The 18,301-nt window shown below is 42.2% G+C and overlaps 1 protein-coding gene across 1 annotated transcript in view; it reads left to right on the top strand.

Moving 5' to 3' along the window:
* PEPD (peptidase D) overlaps positions 1-18,301 on the top strand; it is a 140,176-nt gene that overhangs the window by 114,806 nt on the left and 7,069 nt on the right. Inside the window, exons 13-14 of the mRNA XM_066327988.1 lie at positions 5,533-5,717; positions 16,564-16,755. Of these exons, the coding sequence (XP_066184085.1) occupies positions 5,533-5,717; positions 16,564-16,755 (377 nt within the window). The remainder of the gene's footprint in view (positions 1-5,532; positions 5,718-16,563; positions 16,756-18,301) is intronic.

Genomic DNA, 18,301 nt, shown 5'->3' with positions numbered 1-18,301 from the left:
GACATTGAGAGTACAGCATTTGGGGGGTTGCCCCATGGCAGAGTTGCCTTACCTGCTGCTGCAAGACACCAAGTTAAAAACCAGAGCAACTACTGAATATTTCATGTAGTGGGCCAAAAAGAAAGCATAAAAATCACAAATACGCCAACTGTTTTCTCTAGCACCCAAGTGAAGAGGGAAAAGATAATTTGTTTTAGTATTTAAATTATGTTTTGGTTTGTTTTTTAAACTGGGTCTGATTGGAATTTCCAAAGACCTATTGTTTTATGTCTGATATGGTCTGTGCCAGTTGGCAGATTTTAGTCTGTTCCAATGGGTTGCTGGCTGGGCTGGGATTGTGTGTTCTTTCTGCATTTCAGTGGCACTGCCAGGGGACATTGGGCCTTTTGCCCTTGTCTGTGGACACTTGGAAATTAAATGTAACTTAACCTTAGCACAATTTGGGGAGAAGTTACTCCAACCTTGCCATACTCGTTTTTTTTACTAAGATTGTGACATCTGTGTTGGCAAAAAAAACCCCACCCAATAACAAAAAAAACCCTGTTAAATCATTTGTGGTTTAATCATTGTCACATTACAACCACAAAGTACCCTAAATAGTGGCCAAAAAAATCCTGTTAGGCCTTTTCAGAGTGCTTTCTGACCAAAGTGGCTAAATACCACGCAGTAATTCTAAATTATTTTTGTATGCTGTTTCTACTTTATGTTCTCAAATGACTTCTAATAAAACTTCAGATAATAATCACTGGGATGAAAATACCAATGAGTTAACAGCAACTGAGGAACAGTTTATGGTGTGATGTGTTATAGCAACTCATCTTTTTAATTCTACTGTTTAAAAATTTATGGTATATTCATCAAAAGATAAGAATGCTTTTGATTTCTGGTTTCACTAGAAGCATTTCTTTCTTTTTGGGAGGGGCAAAGAGGGCACAAAAATCTCCTCAAAGAGGTCGCACATTATTGCAGAGATCCTTATTTGATGTTCCAGAGTCCTTGAGCCTGGTGTTTTATCTGAAATTTAATAATATTAATTTTATCTATTTCCTTTCTTTCACAGTAATATCTAAGAGTATCAGATAACATTTAGCTTTATGGGGATACCTTTTAAAAAGAAACTTTTGGCAAGGTTAATGCACTAAGTTTGCCATTTTTAAGTGATACCTCACACATCTGCAAACCTGCACTGTACCGTTTACTTGGTGTCTGAAAACTAATAATCTCCCTAGTTTTTAATTGTTTAATTAAGCCGTGGTCTGTTTTATTTCATTATTGGACATCTCCAGTTTCTGGTTGCTGTGTGGTTCGTTCGCTCGGTATCTCGAGGAATCCCAAGTGCTTTGGCTGCTGTAAGAGGTGGGGTTTGACCTGACCTGAGCACGTGCTGGATGGCAGGTAACAAATCCCAGCCTAATGAGCCCTGGGAGCTGAGCTTTCCTGGGAGCCAGGCACTGGTTCAGTGACCTGTATTACCCAGTATCTCATTTGGCAGAGAATTAAGAAGGGAGCAGACACCTCATCAGCAGATTTTCCTGAGTACAGACTCATTTTGGTCCAAGCTGTCAAAGTCCAAGGACCCTCCAATCTGACTTTTTAAACCTCATCTGTCAGTGGACTATAATTGGTTTATAAATTGGCTTAAAGATAATAACAGACCTAACCTTTCTGCACAAAAAGCACGTCTGCAACTGTCATAAAAGCTCTTACACAAAAAGCATGTCTGCAACTATGATAAACCTCACCAAAGCTTAAAAATAATAGTCCTGAATAATACATGAGTCAAACACCCCAGTGAGTGTCTGGTGGTGGGAGGTCAGTGCTGGCCCCTGCTGCAGAACAGGCACCCACTGGAGTAACTCACACACCCCATGGCAGAGGCACTGCTGTGGGAGTTGTTCTTGTGTGGTTTGGTTGGTTTTTAGCTGCTTTTTCTGCCTGCAAGAATGCTGATATGGTGTTTGACTTCTGTCAGCCTGCAGCAGGGCACAGAGGTCTCTGCTGGACCCCCAGGAATCCAAAAGCTGCAGTGCCTGACATTAAGGAGCCTGCATGAATTAGGGATTCTCTGTACAAAATGTTGGTCATTCGGCACAGTTTAGCCAGTGTTCTTTTCCTTCACATCTGCAAATCTGCAATCTGGGCAGATTGTTCCCTGGCTGCCAGCAGACTCTTTGTTATTGTTTCCTTTGACATGCTAAAGCCATCCACACACAGATGTGTGCACAGACATCTGAGCAGAGCACAGACACCTCTGGGCTTTAACAGAGGGACTCACATATTCTCCCTTGTGGCATTTCCAGTTGTGGAGTTGCACATCATGTGAGAATACCAAAAATTCTGTTCATGCATCCAGTTGTCAGCTTGATGAAGCTATCAACTCTAATAGTTAATTTTTCCTCTTTTCTCTGCTCTTCACAGTTATTGGAAATTCAGTATCTACAAAGGAAAAATAGATTAGCAGAATTTAAGGACTTCTACTCTTTAGGTGTTCTTTCTAGTTATCTAAATGAACTTGAGTGCAGACATCCCAGTCAGTCCCAGAGACAGCTGGGCCTGAACAGGCCATTGTATTATAAAGATTTCAATTGCCAGATAAAACTAATACAATTTTAGTTTTAAAATAACTTTAAAGCATCATATATTTCTATTTACACTATAATAAATGTATATAACTTATGAGTATACTTTTGTATAAAATGGACAAAGACATCTTCCTTCAATTACGGTTGTTCCTTTTTTCAATGGATTTTTTCTATACTTTTCAGTAGCTGCCTTAGTACTGTAAAAACAGTTTTTTCTCTTCACAAAATTGATGTTTGTAATATTATAAGGGTAGTAGGAAATGTTTGAAGATTTGCATTTCGATCCTCTTTCTGTGTCAAATTACCTGTTTAAGAAATGGGTAGAAATCTGTTTGAACCTTATTATTAAAGTTTATTCCTGGCATGATGAGATTCCTCTCATATCAAACAAGACAAGGATATCACCGTTTTTTAAGGTGAAGACCAGAAAAATCACTCCACTTTATTCACTGTCTCTAGTCAGCTCAGAATATCTTCCTATTTTGTCTTAGCACTCAAGTAATAGTCTGTATATGAGTGTTTTATGCAGGGCTTGTAGGTTAAGTGTCTTGGAGGGGGGTGGCCACCACCCCATAGTCATAGCAGAATAAAGCATGAAGCCAGACAATAGACTAGACAAGTGCAATCTATCTATAAACCCTTTGCTTTTTAATTAAAACTATTTGAATACCTATTTATTTGGAAACCAAGATTTGTATTATTTAGCAGGGTGCCTCCAGCAGAAGCTTAATTTCCCTGTGCCCAGTGCAGTCTGGCAGCGTGTGGGAGAGAACTGGAGCTGACACATTTCATATCTCTAGCAAAGCTCATGGCACTGGCTGGATGATAAAGGAGTGGTCCAGAGTCATTTTGCTGGGCTCTGTCTGAAGCACCACCCAAGCTCAAAGAGAGAGCCCAAAGCTGCAGATTTTCCATCCAGCCTCATTATTTATTTCACAGTAGAGCTTTTTGTTGTCCTCAGTTTCTAATGAAACAGATAAGATGAATAAAACCCAAAACAGATGGGGAATTAAGAGTACTGGGCAGAAGGAGAAGTAGTTGCACTTTAGGCCAGTGAGAGAAAATGGAAAAGGTAGGGATGAGAGAAGAAGGAGTGCTAATGGATTCCCCCAGTGCCTAGAAATACTCAGGATTTACAACCACGGCAGTTAGGGCATTAGTGTCATTAATAGGTGACATGGAGTAATACTCAGCTAAGAAATCGTGAGAGAGATCTTGAAAGAACACCTAGTGTCCTCAGAAACAAGACTGAAGACTTTTAGAGCAGTTAGAGTTAGCTGCAAACTGCAAAAGCTGAACCTCCACTTAGAGAAATTCTGTATTCCCACAACTGTAAAATAAACAGGAAAGCAATTGTGATTCAGTAATACTTTTAGTGTGATATCTGTAATATTGGTGTGATGGATTGCAGTGATTTCAGTTTATCATTCAATAGAGTGGAGCCTCGTGTGAGAGCTGTGAAATACAGGTGAATCTAGAGAAGTGAAGATTGCAATGCAATCAGTATTCAGAAAGAGAAATAATTACAGAATATGTTGAACAGTTGTCAAAGAACAACTGGTTATAGTTGTATTGATTTGTATTGAATGAAAAATTGAAATCCCTTTTTGGAGTAGAGAAACCATTAAAAATAGCACATTTTGAGCAGGAGGACTGCACCCATTTTGTGGGTGAGCATCACTCACTTGGGCACTGTTGGCTTTTGTGAGGAAGCAGCACCCAGGGGTTTGTCCTCTGCCTTGTGGCCTTGCTTGGCAGGCCAAGGCTGCTGAGTGATGTGGTGGGGAGGGACTGTTCCCTGGGGCTGCCTGCTCACTGATGGCACACTGAGCTGCTTCCCAGCCAGTGCTCATGGCACTGTAAAGGTGCATCAGGTTGTGAGAGGAGGCACAGACCAGAGCCACCGCTGGCTGCTCAGTTTGATTCTCATCTTTATGTCAGAGCCATAACAGACCCAAGTACTCCCATAGGATGATGTTATTTTGGTCTTTGAAGCCTCCATACTTTCAGCAAAAAGTGATAATATAATTAAGATATGACATTTATGTTCACAAGACCCTAGAGCTGCATATTTAACTGGATTAAAGCAAATGGAACTTGGTGGGAGTTGAGCCTTAAAAATTGCTCATTTCTTATTTGTTTAATCATGCCAAAATTGAACAAGGAAAATATTCTTCAACTGTACCTTAGCCCTAGTTGTCTTGACTCTGCAACTGCTGCTCTGTTGATGATGACTCAATGCCATGGTGAACTAATTAGGACAGTACTTTGTTACTAACAAAAGAGCTGCTTTCTTCCTCCCTCCTCTCCCCAGCAGTTTGTCAAACAAAATTGTATCCTATACCAAAATAATAGCAACCTAATGTATCCTGGCACTCTGTCTCTAGTCAAACAACAGTATTTTGTAATGCTGTTTCAGTACATGTATTAGAGGAGTTGTGTTTTACACAGCCCATTAACACAAGGGAATCATTAATTTCTGGAGAGTGTCTTTGCCAGAAAGATGTGGGCTTTAAATCTTCAATGTACGTAGAAAAGTAGTGTCCGTGTCAGATGTTCTAAAGGGGTATGATCATTCTTGAAAAGAATAGGACAACAATATTCTATGCTCTGCATTTCAAATAACTGCAATCTACAGCTGACATTCTTACAGGAGACTCACCTGAGCATTCACATCCATGTGGACATACTCAGATATATTGTATTCACATCTTTTCCTGTGGGTCTGGATTAGAGGTGCTGCTGTTTCTCTGGTTTGTAGTCTTCTGTACTTCACAGACGTGTTAAAATAGTTTCATCTTGTTTAAAGTGTTTTTGTTAAAATGTGGTTGCTCTTTCCACCTTTGTTTTTTATATAAACAAAGGGCACATGTGTTACGTCTGTTTTTGGAAAATTGTTGTTAAAATCTTGTAGCAATAGTTAACTCAGCTGCCTGTTCTGCTCTCCAAGGGGTGGCCTGGCCTGATATGCACCGTCTGGCTGACAGAGTCCATCTGGAGGAGCTGACCAGAATTGGCATTCTGAAAGGCAATGTGGATGACATGGTGAAGGTTCATCTGGGTGCAATATTTATGCCACACGGACTTGGACATCTCCTTGGAATCGATGTGCACGATGTTGGAGGCTACCCAGAGGTTAGTGTTTGTCCATTCTCAGCTCCCCTGCAGATTAACCCCCTCGTTTCAATCAGCAGTGCTCATGCTTTATGTGTGGTTACCCAACTGCATCCTCTCAGAGGTACAGCAGATCTACATTTAATTGTCCCTTATTTTTTAGATGGGGTATCTTATGCAGCTTACTTTAAGGAAATCTATTAGTTCATGAAACATAAATTATTTTTGGGAAGAGGTCAACTGATGGTGCTCTTTGGGCATTCCTTATCTGTTCAGTTTCTACATACACTGTGCTGTTCCTTCGTGAGTCACTGCTCTGACAGGTACCACCCAGCACCCTGTGCTGTGGCAGAGCATCCCAGTCTACCTGAGTCCTGTATTGGCAGGAGTCACCTGCTCCATTCCAGCTGTGAGGCAGCTGCAGGAGCCTTCTGCTGCACCTGGGCAGTAAATCCCAGTGCTATGTCAGGTGGAAACAATGGCTCAGAGCCCTGTCTTGAGCTTTGATGTCCAGTGTCAGCATGGGCACTGGTGTAGATGTGCTGTCCTGGAGTGAGAGCAGAAAGAAAAAGTCCATCAAGTCTTCCAGGCTTTGCAAATGTGAAAGCATAACCTCTTGTGTTCTGAGTTTCTGCAGAACACGCAGAATTACTGTCTTTTTCCTTGAAATGATTTGGTGATTCATGACTGTGATCTGAAACAGAATAGGTAAAATTCTGTAACCAGTTAACTGCAATTAATTAACCAAATAATTGCATTATCTGCCATGATAACGAAAAGAATAAAATCTCTATGGCCAGTTGTACTTAAGGTTTGAATAAAGAAAGTTTATAGCAGCTTCAGAAAGATTTCAGAAGGATTGTGTTTGTGTTAGGTTGTGGTTATTTGAGGCTAACCATTTAAGGATTTTCAGTAATACAATACAAAAATGGATCATTTGTCTCCTCTCATATGTAAGCTGTTCTTCTGCAAGAATCTGCAAAACAAACTAGGAACTTTATAAGGTAAGGTTTAAGCATATTTTGGTGTTTTTTCTTGTTGGGTGACCAGGCTGTGTAACAGCTGCTATGGCTGGTTCGGTTTTGCAGGCAGGAGAGAAGCAGTATACTACAGTGTAATTTGAGGGTATTTATTATATTCACAATATAATTACAGTTGAGATACAATATTGTGTTAATGATGTATTAGCATCAGCTCATAAACTTACACGTAATAAAAATGAAACAAAAATCAAAAGCAGTCCTATTCTGATATTAAGGTTTCTTTTCTACACTAGCTGATAAATAAGGGGTGGATGCTTGTCCCTTTGTTCCTCTGAAGTGCATTCTCCCTGGGCACAAATAGAGACATTCAGTAAAGCACAAGGACTGTGGTTACTTGGAGAGTTCATAAACCTTAAAATCCAGGACCCTGCTGCCGCATGCCATTGCTTAGATTGTTTTCACTTGTGTTGTGAATAATCTCTCGGAATTTGGTGGACTTAAAAAACAGGAGCATGTGGTCAAGGCTTGGTAGAGTAAAAAGAAAACTAAATTTTAGGACCAAGTGAGAAGAATTCCGAGTGTCAAATACCCTTTTTTGTTTTGCCTAAAAACTGTATTCTTTGAGGTCGGAGCAAGTACCTTACTATCAAAGGAGAATTCTAGAACTGATTTTGTGTGAGTGTGGAGCAATGGACCCTGTGCACCTTCCATCTCTCAGATTTCAGTAGTGTGGCATTCAAGCTACAGAATTTTATTTTTTTTTTCTTACAATAGTTTTTGTTTTAATATGACTGAGTTCATAATTGTCATTATATGGTATGTTACATAATTTAAGGGTCATTTTTTGAAAGGAAACTGATCTATCCACAGTTATGAAAGAGCAGCCTGTAACAGGTAAAAATGGATATAGGGACTATATGGTCAAATGAGTTAGGCTCTCCAGTTTTGGACTTACTGTGTGTAAAAATGCCAGAGCTCTACAAAGAATTTTATACCTGCAAATACTAAAACTATTTGTGTTGGCATGCAACTGCATTCTTACATGAAGAATGTTTGCATGGCTAATTTACTTTCAAAATCTCATCCTAAACAGCAAATTCCTTCAATATGGAGCATGTATGAAAACTCAAAAACAAATAGCTAATGTTCTGTATTGGCATATGAAAGTGCACATAGATGGGTGTATGGCATCACCTTAGTTTGGAAAGTTATGAATTCTGGATTCTGCAAAAGAGCAACCCCTTTAAACTCTGTGCAGCATTAATTTCACCTCTGGTAGACCCTACCCTTCTCCCTGACCAGAGCAGGAGGCTCTTTGGCTGAGATATGAGGTACCTGGGTGTGGGAAGGAGCTGTCAGGGAGCTGGAGCCCTCCTGGTCCCTGCCCAGGGCAGGGGAGCTGTGGGAGGATGCAGGGATGTGCTGCTGCCCAAGGAAATCTGAACACGAGCAACTGAGCACCTTTCCTGCAAGTGTGGGACGTGTCTGTATTAAATGAGAGAAGGCTTATTATCCATGCCTCATTGTTTCATGAAAAAACACATTTTGAAGACATCTAATACACTCTGGAGTGATTTGTGGTGCATTTTAAATGTTTACCAGCTAGCAAGATCTTCACAAAGATTTTTATAAAGCCATTTTGGTGTTTATTGTCCACTGAGCCCATGCCCATAGTATCATGTTCTTTTTTCTAGCTGGTTAAAAAGCAACTTCTTTGCTTTTGGCCAAGGGAATTTCTGGGAGTATTACAAACGATTTTTTAAAAATAAAAACTTTCCAAGTGGATATTATTCCATTATTTTCCTCAAGTGTAAACAGTTACATTTGAAATAATACAATAAACGTTAATTTCCTAATTTTTATCCGTCAGAAAGTTTTGTGTGTTCCAAAAAAACTATTTCCAGACATTGTTAGCTTAGATTAGTTATTCATTGGTAGCCAAAGATTTCTTTTTTCAAAATTGGCAATAATAAGTTTTCATCTTTTCCAGTAAGCTGCTTTCACATGCGGCCTTGAACAAGCACTTTCTTCTTCTTTGACAAATGCTGTGAATGCTTGCAGATTTTCTGCACAGTATACTCTGGGCTATTAGAAAATATAACATTTCCCTTCCTATTTTTTGCTGCGATAAAGAAGAATCGGTTTTGGCCAGTAATGAATGTGTCTTGGCAAACCTTATTTCGGGACAAACATGTTGACAGTGGTGTGAGCAGCAGTGAAGCACACAAGTGGAGGTGCTGGTTTCCAGGAGTGCTGAGCAGCCAGGAGCTCCCTGGGGACCACAGCTTTGAACACCCTCTTCCGAGGGTCTGACTGCAGCTCTTCTGAAAACTCAGCCCCAGTGGTACTAATCACTTCAGAAAATCTGGCCCTCAGTCACACAGAGCTTGCTTCAAAGGGTGAAAACCCCACTGGGCTTAGCTTCTGCTGGAAAATTTAATCAGGGGGATGGTTTTCTCACATTCCTTCAGTTGTTTCTGGGTAAATCCGATATGGGATATAAATGAGGGGTTGTGCCTGTTGCAGTGAAGAAAATGTGGTAGGTGGCCCCAAATTTTCAGACCCTGAGGTAGATGAGGCTGAAGTTTTCATTTAAATCTAGGTTCTGTGTCTCTAGATGCCTGAGTTGATTCAATTTCATGCTATATTAATTGACTATAAGGCTCTAAAGAACGCTAAGTACATTTGATGACTTTCTGTAATAATAAGCCAGTTAATTTAAGTTAGGTTAATAACTACTGTGATTTTTGCATCTTATGAATTAAGGGTTTAATTTCGTTTTGTTTTTTAAAATTATAAGATCTACCTTAGTTTAAATTTTTAATTCCATTCTCATGAAAAGCTGATCCTTTTGTTGCTATTCTGCATCACAAATTAAGTTTGGAGATCTGTTTTGGCACTACCCAGATCCTCCCATCACTGTGCATGCTTGGGGAACATCTCTGCTGTGCACAAGCTGTGTCTGGCTTTAACAGAAAGCTTGCTCCCAGATCCCAGATGGCTGACTGGGAACTCACTGGGGATTTAAGTCACCAAATGTACTGGAGAATACAGGAATAATCTTGTTCTGGCAAAAACTTTTTTCCTTATGTATCTGACTTCATGCTGAAGCAGAAGATTTTTTTTTTAATGTTTGGTTAGGGGTTTTTTGGGTTTGTTTTGTGTTTTTGTTTTGTTTTGTTTTGTTTTTTTGTGGTTAGCATTGCAAATGATGCATTAATGTTTTTTTCCTTTAAGAATTAGAGGATGAAGTGAATTTACCAAGAAGCCTAAAGCTGTTACGTAGGGCCCTGGTGGTGCAAATTGCTTCACTTGCCATAACCTTGCAAAGCCTTGCTCCAGCCCTACAAACATGAAACAACCTGTGTGGAAGGCACTTAGAGTGCCTTTACTTCACCAAGAGTTAGAGGGCTTTTCACTAGTTTTAACTTTTGGTTTTGTTCTTGCAAGTGATTGTACACCTTGAGAAAAGATTAGGAGAAAAAACTTGCTGCTTCTGCTTCATGGGACTCCCTTGAGTCTGGGGTTTTTTTTTTTGGTTTTGTTTTGGGTGGTTGGTTGGTTGGTTTTGGTTTGGGTTTTGGGTTTTTGGGGCTTTTTGTGTGGTTTTGGGTTTGTTGTTTTGGTTTTTTAATTCCTGGATAGGAAAAACATACATACAGCCACTGAGCTGGCAGCACGCAGAAAAAACAGATGAGTGAAAACTGCCTTTCCATGCAGAGTAGCACTGAAACCCACGGTGGGTCAAACACCAACCAAGAGAGTTTTCTGCAGCCTAGAGTTCTTCTATGGGGTTTAAACCCCTCCCAGAGTTAGGCTAATAGATCTCACCCTGCTGTCACCTCGTGTTCAGAAAAGTTGTGATCAGCTCCCAGCACCTTTCCTGCGAGGACAGATGCTGGAGTCTGGGTGTTTATGGAACTTAGGAGTTGAGCAGAGGCAGAAGAGGAGGGAAGGCTCAGGTGTGGGTCAGTGCAGTGCCATGAGGCAGACATGCCCTGTCATACTCCAGAGTTCCCCTCTGCTGAGAAAAATGATGTTAAGGACTTGAGGTTTTGAGTTGCTTGGTTTGGGTTTCATTAGTTCTGTTTAATTTTTTTTTTAATGGAGATACATGCTTATATTTCTTTGACTTACTGAAGTTAGTTGCAAAAGAATTCATGTGCTAACACAATTTTTATCTGAATATTTATTGTCCAAATATTTCTGAAATTTTAGCAGCAACTAGTGGAACTTTTGTTGTTGAACAATTCATTCTAGGTGCAATAGGAGAGAAAAAACAAAACAGTCGAGTTCTGCTTTCAATTACATGGAAAAAAGTAAATCATTGATATCATTAATACACTTTGGGGATTTTGCTATACAATTTTCACTAATGGTATCTAAAGATCACAAAAGAAAAAGCCTTTTCATTTAAAACTTTAAATGAAGACTTTAAGGTCTGCTTTCTGTGTGTCACAAGAAACTTGTTCATTAGATTTTAAATGGTGCTTGTCATTGGTTTCATTTTAAAACAGTGATGTTGGTAGCTTTTGCAATTCTTCTCTCATTTCTCATAAAATTCTTATAAATTTCTTCTAGATATTCTCCTCATCTTCCAGGTTAATGCTGTAGTCGTCAACTTGGTGATTTTTACTATTTGCCATCTCTTTCTCAAATTTAGGTTCTAAGAAAAGAGAAAAAATACAGTCCATATGTTTTGTTATTCCATTATGATAGCACTGGAGCTTGGTAACATCAGAGGATCAAAAAGCAAAAATTATATGGAGAGTTCTGCTCAGAACCATGCTGTAATGATGGATTGAAATTCAGCTCCAGCTCAATCATGTGGCAGCAGTGCTTCAGATAAGTGGCAGATGATTTTTCTTCATTCCCTGCAATAACAGGAAAGTTATTAGATAACTTAAACCTGATGCCACAGTTAATACTTAGAAAAAGAAGAAAACACTTCAAGTAAAACAGCCATTTAAATATCATGGGTTCTCTATTCCCCCAATATTAACTTTGAGCTGTGTCCCAAAAGCTCCACCTAGTAATTAGATTCTCCTGCAGAAGTGGAAGCTTTGATTTGCAAATGCCACGAGTGATATGTGGTGCTTGGAGCATTTTCTCCTGTAACCTGCTGCTGATTTCAAAGGCAGGACTGACAGCAGTTCCTTCAGGTGACTACAGGCAGCTCAGGCTGCTGGGGAAAAGCAGGATAGATTGAATAAACTAGTCTTCATTAGTAGCACTCAGCAAGTGAAACAAGGGCTTAGAGAGAAGGGACCAGGAGACACGTGAAATGGAATTTGAGACTTTTATTTTCCTAGCTGCACAGAGCTCTGTTCTTTTTATATTAAATGAGCTAATTAGAAGTTAGGTATATGCAGTAGGAGAATAGGGAAGAGTAGAAGAGTTGAGATTTCACTTTGGTGCTCATTTCATATTATCTAAATGTAATGTTAGTAATCTGATTAATTTAAATACTTGATTGCACTTAGCTTGGTAAAGTGGTTAGGACTTCACTGTACTGGATGTGTTCCAACTGGGACAGTCTGGCCGGCTCCAAAAAGTTCTGTGGTGATTGAGCTGGAAAAGAGAACTGTGAAAGTAGATTGTGTCACTGCTGAGTGTTTTGCTGTGGTTCAGTGTGTGCGGTCGTGGCACCTCAGGTGTCCTCTGCTGGGGTTTGCTGCCATCGCTGGCTTGGGGAAGCTTTGGGGTGATGCCCTGGGTTCCCCCTGCACTTGTGCCCCTCTGGCTACTGCCAGGGCCCTGTGGGTGAGCCCCAGCAGCACAGGGACATCACCTGTGGTCAATCACCAGAGATTTCTTCTGTTCTGGTCCAAAAACAAACCCTGGGTCAGGCCCGAGTACACCTGGAGCTGTCTCTGCTTCTGATGGTATTGCCTGGTAGACAGTGCCTGTGGGACAACATCCAGCATGATTCACAGTGGAGTTCTTCCCCGGGAAAAGCAACGTATTAACCACTGAGCTGCTTAGGAGCAAGCAGTGGTTCATCTTTATACTGAGATATTCTGGGGATATTGCAACTTCTAGTCTTCCACAGCCCCTTTTCTGGGAAATAGGCAGATTCGCATACTTCCTAATTCCCTGCTTATTCCAAAAATAGTACTATTTTGTATTACTGTACACTTAATTTGAACTTTTATTTTGCTTACATAGTAATAAAATCAGTTTACAAAATAATTCGCTTGTTCCCTTGACAGTCCTTATTGCCTGGCCATGCTGGGTTTTGTTACCTTAGATGAACCATTAATTGGAATCCAATGTTCTTGGCAGGAGTACAGTCACAAATGACAGTGTCATACATCTGTGCTTACTGGAGGAGGAGTGTCTCAATCTTAAACTGTGAGCAGAACCTCCAAATAAAGTCAGTCTTAGAAAACAATTTCAGATATTGTCTGTTGTTGCAATATACAGGAGAACAAACAGTTATTCAAAATTTAGTTTTAACAGAATATAACTGCAAATCTCTTTTTAGATGCCTAGGCACTCATGTTTTCTAGACTATTCTGTGTATTTTTGGGGGGCAAGTTATCAGCTTGTACTTTCTCTCTGTGCAGCACTGTGAGAAAGGTGTTGCTCAGTGACCAGGCCTCCAGGGTATAATGATAATAGAAACAGGTACCCACACAGCTGCTGTACCTGCACTCACATTTTCACTCCTCATTTCATCTGACTGCAAAACAACATCATGGGCATTGTTGAAAACAAAGCTTGAGTTGTTTAGCTGCAAGATGCAGGGAAGGTTCCTCCTCACAAAGAAGGAAATCCATTGATGGCAGAAGATTCCTACTGATGGATGACAGCGCAAGGTTGCCCTGTGGGGCTTTGCTCCCGAGAGAGTTTGACTTGATGAAAAATGGCAAGTCTTGTTTCAGACCTGTCATCTTCTGTTTGGGGATTGTGGTGTTTCAGTCATTAAAAAAAGTCCTCAGTTTGTCCTACTTTTCATAAACAACCACAGCAGACTGAGAGCTGCCAGCCCCTCGACCTGGTGGGTGTGTTGGCTGCCGAGGTGGTCATGAGTGCCCAGAGATGAGATGTCACTTGGGATGCTGAAGCCGTGGTCTGATGTGTGTTTTAATCCAGCACTATTCACAAAAGAAGGGATTTTGTCATCCACCCAGCTTGGTCGCTGGTCCCTCTGCTTATTTCCTGTGCCAGCTCATTTTGTCCTTCAGCCTTGCAGCAAAGTGGATTGGGGCTGTCCTCTGCTCAGGGTGTGAGTGGCCACATACAGGCCATAGCCAGAACCTGTCTCTCTGTAGCCATTTCACATCTATCTCTTGGTGAACAGCCTCTGTTAAGGCTAGTCTCTGTTAAAAGGGACAAGCCCACCCACTGCTGTCCAGCTTTGAAAAGCTGAGCAGTGTCACCCTTTCTTTGGCACCCACTGGAGATGCTTCTTGGTAGGGATATAACTGCATCAGTAGCTGCACAATCCAAAGACCTGGAGGTGAAGCCTAGAGCCAGCACAACCCAGGACAAATAGGATGGGGAGAACAGCAAAAAGACTTTGCAAATTCCTTCCAGAGAAGTTAAAAGTTTATTTTTGGGTGAGCAGCAATATTCAGGTGCCTTGAGGAGTGTCCCTGCAATGCTGAGAGTCATATCCAAATGTGTTTCTTGGGTCTTATTCCTGAGTTGCAGTTAGCTTCTCGAAGGAAGAACTAAAAGCAGGATCAGACTGCAAGCAGTCTAGACAAAATGCCTACCACTGCTTTAGCAGCTGTACAGAGGTAAATAAAGGGGGCTACTGAGGCTTTATGGTCACACCTGATGTTAAACACCATTTATTTTAAGTAAAGGCAAAATTGGATGCTCTTGCCAGGGCTGCCTTCAGAGGATGTTTGCAATTGTTTTCCTCGCTCTGCATTTGTCTTTCTAGCATCTGTCTTGGATTGACTGCCTTGGAAAAGGCATTTACAAGTAGAATTGAGAAGTGTACTTAAAAGCCAAATATGGGTTGTTTGTTGTGAAGTAGCCGATAGATACTTGGCGAGGCACCAAAAGGTCCAGACACTAATCTAATTGTTTACAGCTCATGGAGAGATTAATCCACAAGATTGGATGCCCTCATTTCCTTTACACATTACAATGAATGTGTGAAATGCCAAACCCCAAGGGGCACTATGAGAGAAAAAATGGCCCCATTTCAGTGCAGTTATTGTTTCAAGTTTAGAAATATATTGATTTTCTTTGAGTTTTGATAAGAATACAAATTCAAAATGCCTTGCTTAATATCACAGTATTCTTGTTTCCTAGGCTCAGTAAAACAAAAACATGTTTTCTTACTTTAGTGTAATATATAGTGCTCTGCAAAGTCCAAATCAAACATACAACATAAAACATATTGAACACGCAGTCAAAATGGGCAAACCTGTGTCCAAATGTCCAGGCTTAGCTCTAGAAATCTTGGCTACTGTAAGGTGCTGTACATTGGAACAGAATAAGCTCTGCAAAGGGACCAAAAGCAGCCCCAGCATTGCTTGGGTGACCAGTGAGAATAAAGCAAACACTGTGGAGGGGCTGCTGCAAAGCAATATTTCTGTGAAATGAGCTTTTCCTGAACTGAAAGTGGAGCTCAAGAGCAAACAATACTGCAGGGCTGTGTCCACTCCGTAGAGGGAATGATTCAGTAAGATAAAAAACACGGGACATGTGCAGGGTGTGCTCCATCCTCCCTCCAGCCCCCTGCCCTGGCCTGGCAGAAGCACGGGCGCTTGGCTGTGCCTGGGTGTGGTGCCCAGCACTGAGGTGGTGCTGGGCAGGGTTGGTCTGGGAGAAAGGGGAACTTCCATCCTTGTGAGGCCACTCATGCTGATAGTCATGCCAGTCATGCCCCTTCTGCTGGCAAGGGAAAGTCGCATGCCTTTGGCCAGAAGCAGGATTCAGGAAAGCCAAGTGGACACCAGATAAATAATGCCATGATCTTGCAGACATGTTAACCTCAGACTCGCTGGCTGAAGCAGAAGGGGGTTCATGAGCAGAGTGTGTGTGCATGACTGCAAGCTGGTGGACCTCTGAGCTATTCATGGGTTCTTATGATAATTTGTTGGGGAAATTTTGCTACAGTGGCAATGAATGTTCAGAAAGCTAATGAGATCGAGATATATATTTATTCTGATATTGCGATACCTGGCACATTTGGGGGGAAGCAAGTTAATATCTGAAACTAGTCTTTGCAGTGTTTCTAATTCCTTGGCTAAGCACGTCCTCATATATCATTTTATTTTACCAGCTTTTGAGAAGAAGAGAATGTTTTGCTAGTTCGGACTTGTTTTGACTTAACTTTTAATAATACCCATCAGCACCATGTTGCCTGAAAGTCTGAATCTGACAAAAGTTAGTTTAAATGGGCTGCCTTTATGAGGTCATGTGTAGACTCATTGCTCCCGAATCAAGGTCGTAAATGTGTAATTTTAATAACATTTGATGAGAAGAAGTATTTGCATATCCTTGGAGAAGTTGTTCTCTGCTGCGTAGTTCAGCTGTCTCAGCCATGACGTGGCGGGGCCATTTCAAGATTTGCATGTCACTTACAATGCCATCCTTTGCGAGGGAGGGTAGGGTAAGGAATAGTGCAAGTAATTCTTTCTGCTTGTAGCGCAGTATTTCTCCCAAGGCAGAGTGTAACAGTACCAAGCATATCCAAAGCCATGATTTCTGTGGTGCAGAAAACACTCGGGGTGTTGATTGAAAACCGCTCGCCACTTTATGGGAGAGCTAAGTGAGGACTGATGGGCGCGAGGTAAGTGCATAGCTCAGTGTCAGTCCTTTATGGTTATTTGCACTGTTTAGTGTGTGTAACGGAGCGGTGACACAGCGGGTCTGCCCGTTCTGCCCGCTGAGCAGGTGTGTGTGTGTGTGTGCAGGGCGTGGAGCGGGTGCCGGAGCCGGGGCTGCGCAGCCTGCGCACGGCGCGCCGCCTGCAGCCGGGCATGGTGCTCACCGTGGAGCCGGGCATCTACTTCATCGAGCCGCTGCTGCAGCAGGCCCTGCGGGACCCTGCCCAGGCCGCCTTCATCGACACCCGCGTCCTGCAGCGCTTCAGGGGCTTCGGCGGGGTGAGTCCTCCTCGGCCGGTGTTCCTGTTCATTGCCCTTACTGTGCATCTCAGGGGAGGCCTTCTGGGAGTCGGGATGTATTGCACAGGGCTGTTCCTGGAGCAGCACCTTGAGTCGTTTGGACTGTTTGACTCCGCAGACAAACTGGGGGTGGGGGGCTATTCTAATTTTTTTAATGTGGTTTTGTGCTAGTGATTTTCCCATTGACTGAAATGGCCTCTCCCAGCACCATACAATGGCTTGCCAGGTAGGTGTTCTGTCTAATGTGTGAAACATGTATGTTATGAAATGTGAGACTCTGTTCTGTAGTCCAGAGTTGGCTTCCTTGACAGCAGCACAGTCCAGTGCTTCCTGCCAGGGCAGAAGAAACTGATGCTGTTTAAGTTGGGGAGGCAGTGGATGAAAACAGCAATAATTGTTCTTACAGGATTATTGACAGAATGGCATGAAACTTGTGCCTTGGGGGAGCCTTCCCTGTTTAGCAGAAGAAGGGCTGATGGGGCTCCAGAGCAGCCGTGCTCAGTGGGGCAGGCTCAGGCAGCAGTGTGCACAGGAGGATTGGCCAGGGGAGGCAGAGGTGATCTGGGCAGTCTTTGCCATTCAGCAGCCTCGGGACAAGCAGAGGGGCCTTGTTTGTACTTACAGTCCAGAGCACATTTCCCAGTCAGAGCCACCGCCCTCACAGAGCATTCAGCAGTGGCTGTGCTTCCAGTGGGTTTTTATTTCAGCAGGGCAAGCGTTTGAAGGGTGCCTCATTGTTCTGCGAGTCTCTGTATTCCTGCACAGAGGAGATAGAGCAGGCAGCTGCCATGCCCCATCCTGCCCTGCCTCTGCTGCTGAGTCTCAATGCAGGCAGTCACTGGCAGTGGCGGTGATTTTCTGGTATGAAAAGTCACTCATTAGGAATTGTCTGCTGCTGCCATTGACTGATTTATCACTGTACCCCAGCCTTGAGAGGGTGATTACTGTAGCACTTTGGTCTGAACTGCCTTGGAACCACCAGCCCTGACAGAAAAGTTGTGTGTGTTATCCCCAGTCATGTGAGCCAACCAGGCTCAAGGGCAGCCACCCATGATGTGGGTGCAGCCTTATTAAGAGACACAGGACTTTACCCTAGCTGGTATTTAATTCACTGCTGAGATCTGGGGCATTATCTGTCTCTGTGTTGTTTCCTTATCAAGATCTGCCAGCCAGACAAACTGAGGTACTGGTGAACAAAGGCAGCTAATTCTGCATTTCCTAACTGTGAGCACATTCTGTATGACACCACACACTGAAAGGTATATTAGAAGAACATTGTGCTGTGCTTGTGCAGCTTGACACTGCAGTGGAAACAGGTTTAACTGTCTTTGTTTTCCTTGTAAACCCTCTGTGGGAGTTTTTCAGCAATTGCCTGGTGAGCTGTCCCTGAACTTGCTCAGCAAAGCCCGCATTTTTCCCAAATGGCTCTGAATGCCCACTCCATTTCTGCAGCCTGAGGTGTGCCTGTGGCTCACCTGCTGCCTGTGAGTGCACAGAACAGGAGTGACAGCAGGAGATCTCCAGC

This window comes from Sylvia atricapilla, chromosome 12 (assembly GCF_009819655.1).
Source record: "Sylvia atricapilla isolate bSylAtr1 chromosome 12, bSylAtr1.pri, whole genome shotgun sequence".
Classification (NCBI taxonomy): Eukaryota; Metazoa; Chordata; class Aves; order Passeriformes; family Sylviidae; genus Sylvia; species Sylvia atricapilla.
The sequence above is the reverse complement of the archived record's forward strand: the minus strand, read 5'-3'. Positions and strand labels throughout refer to the sequence as shown.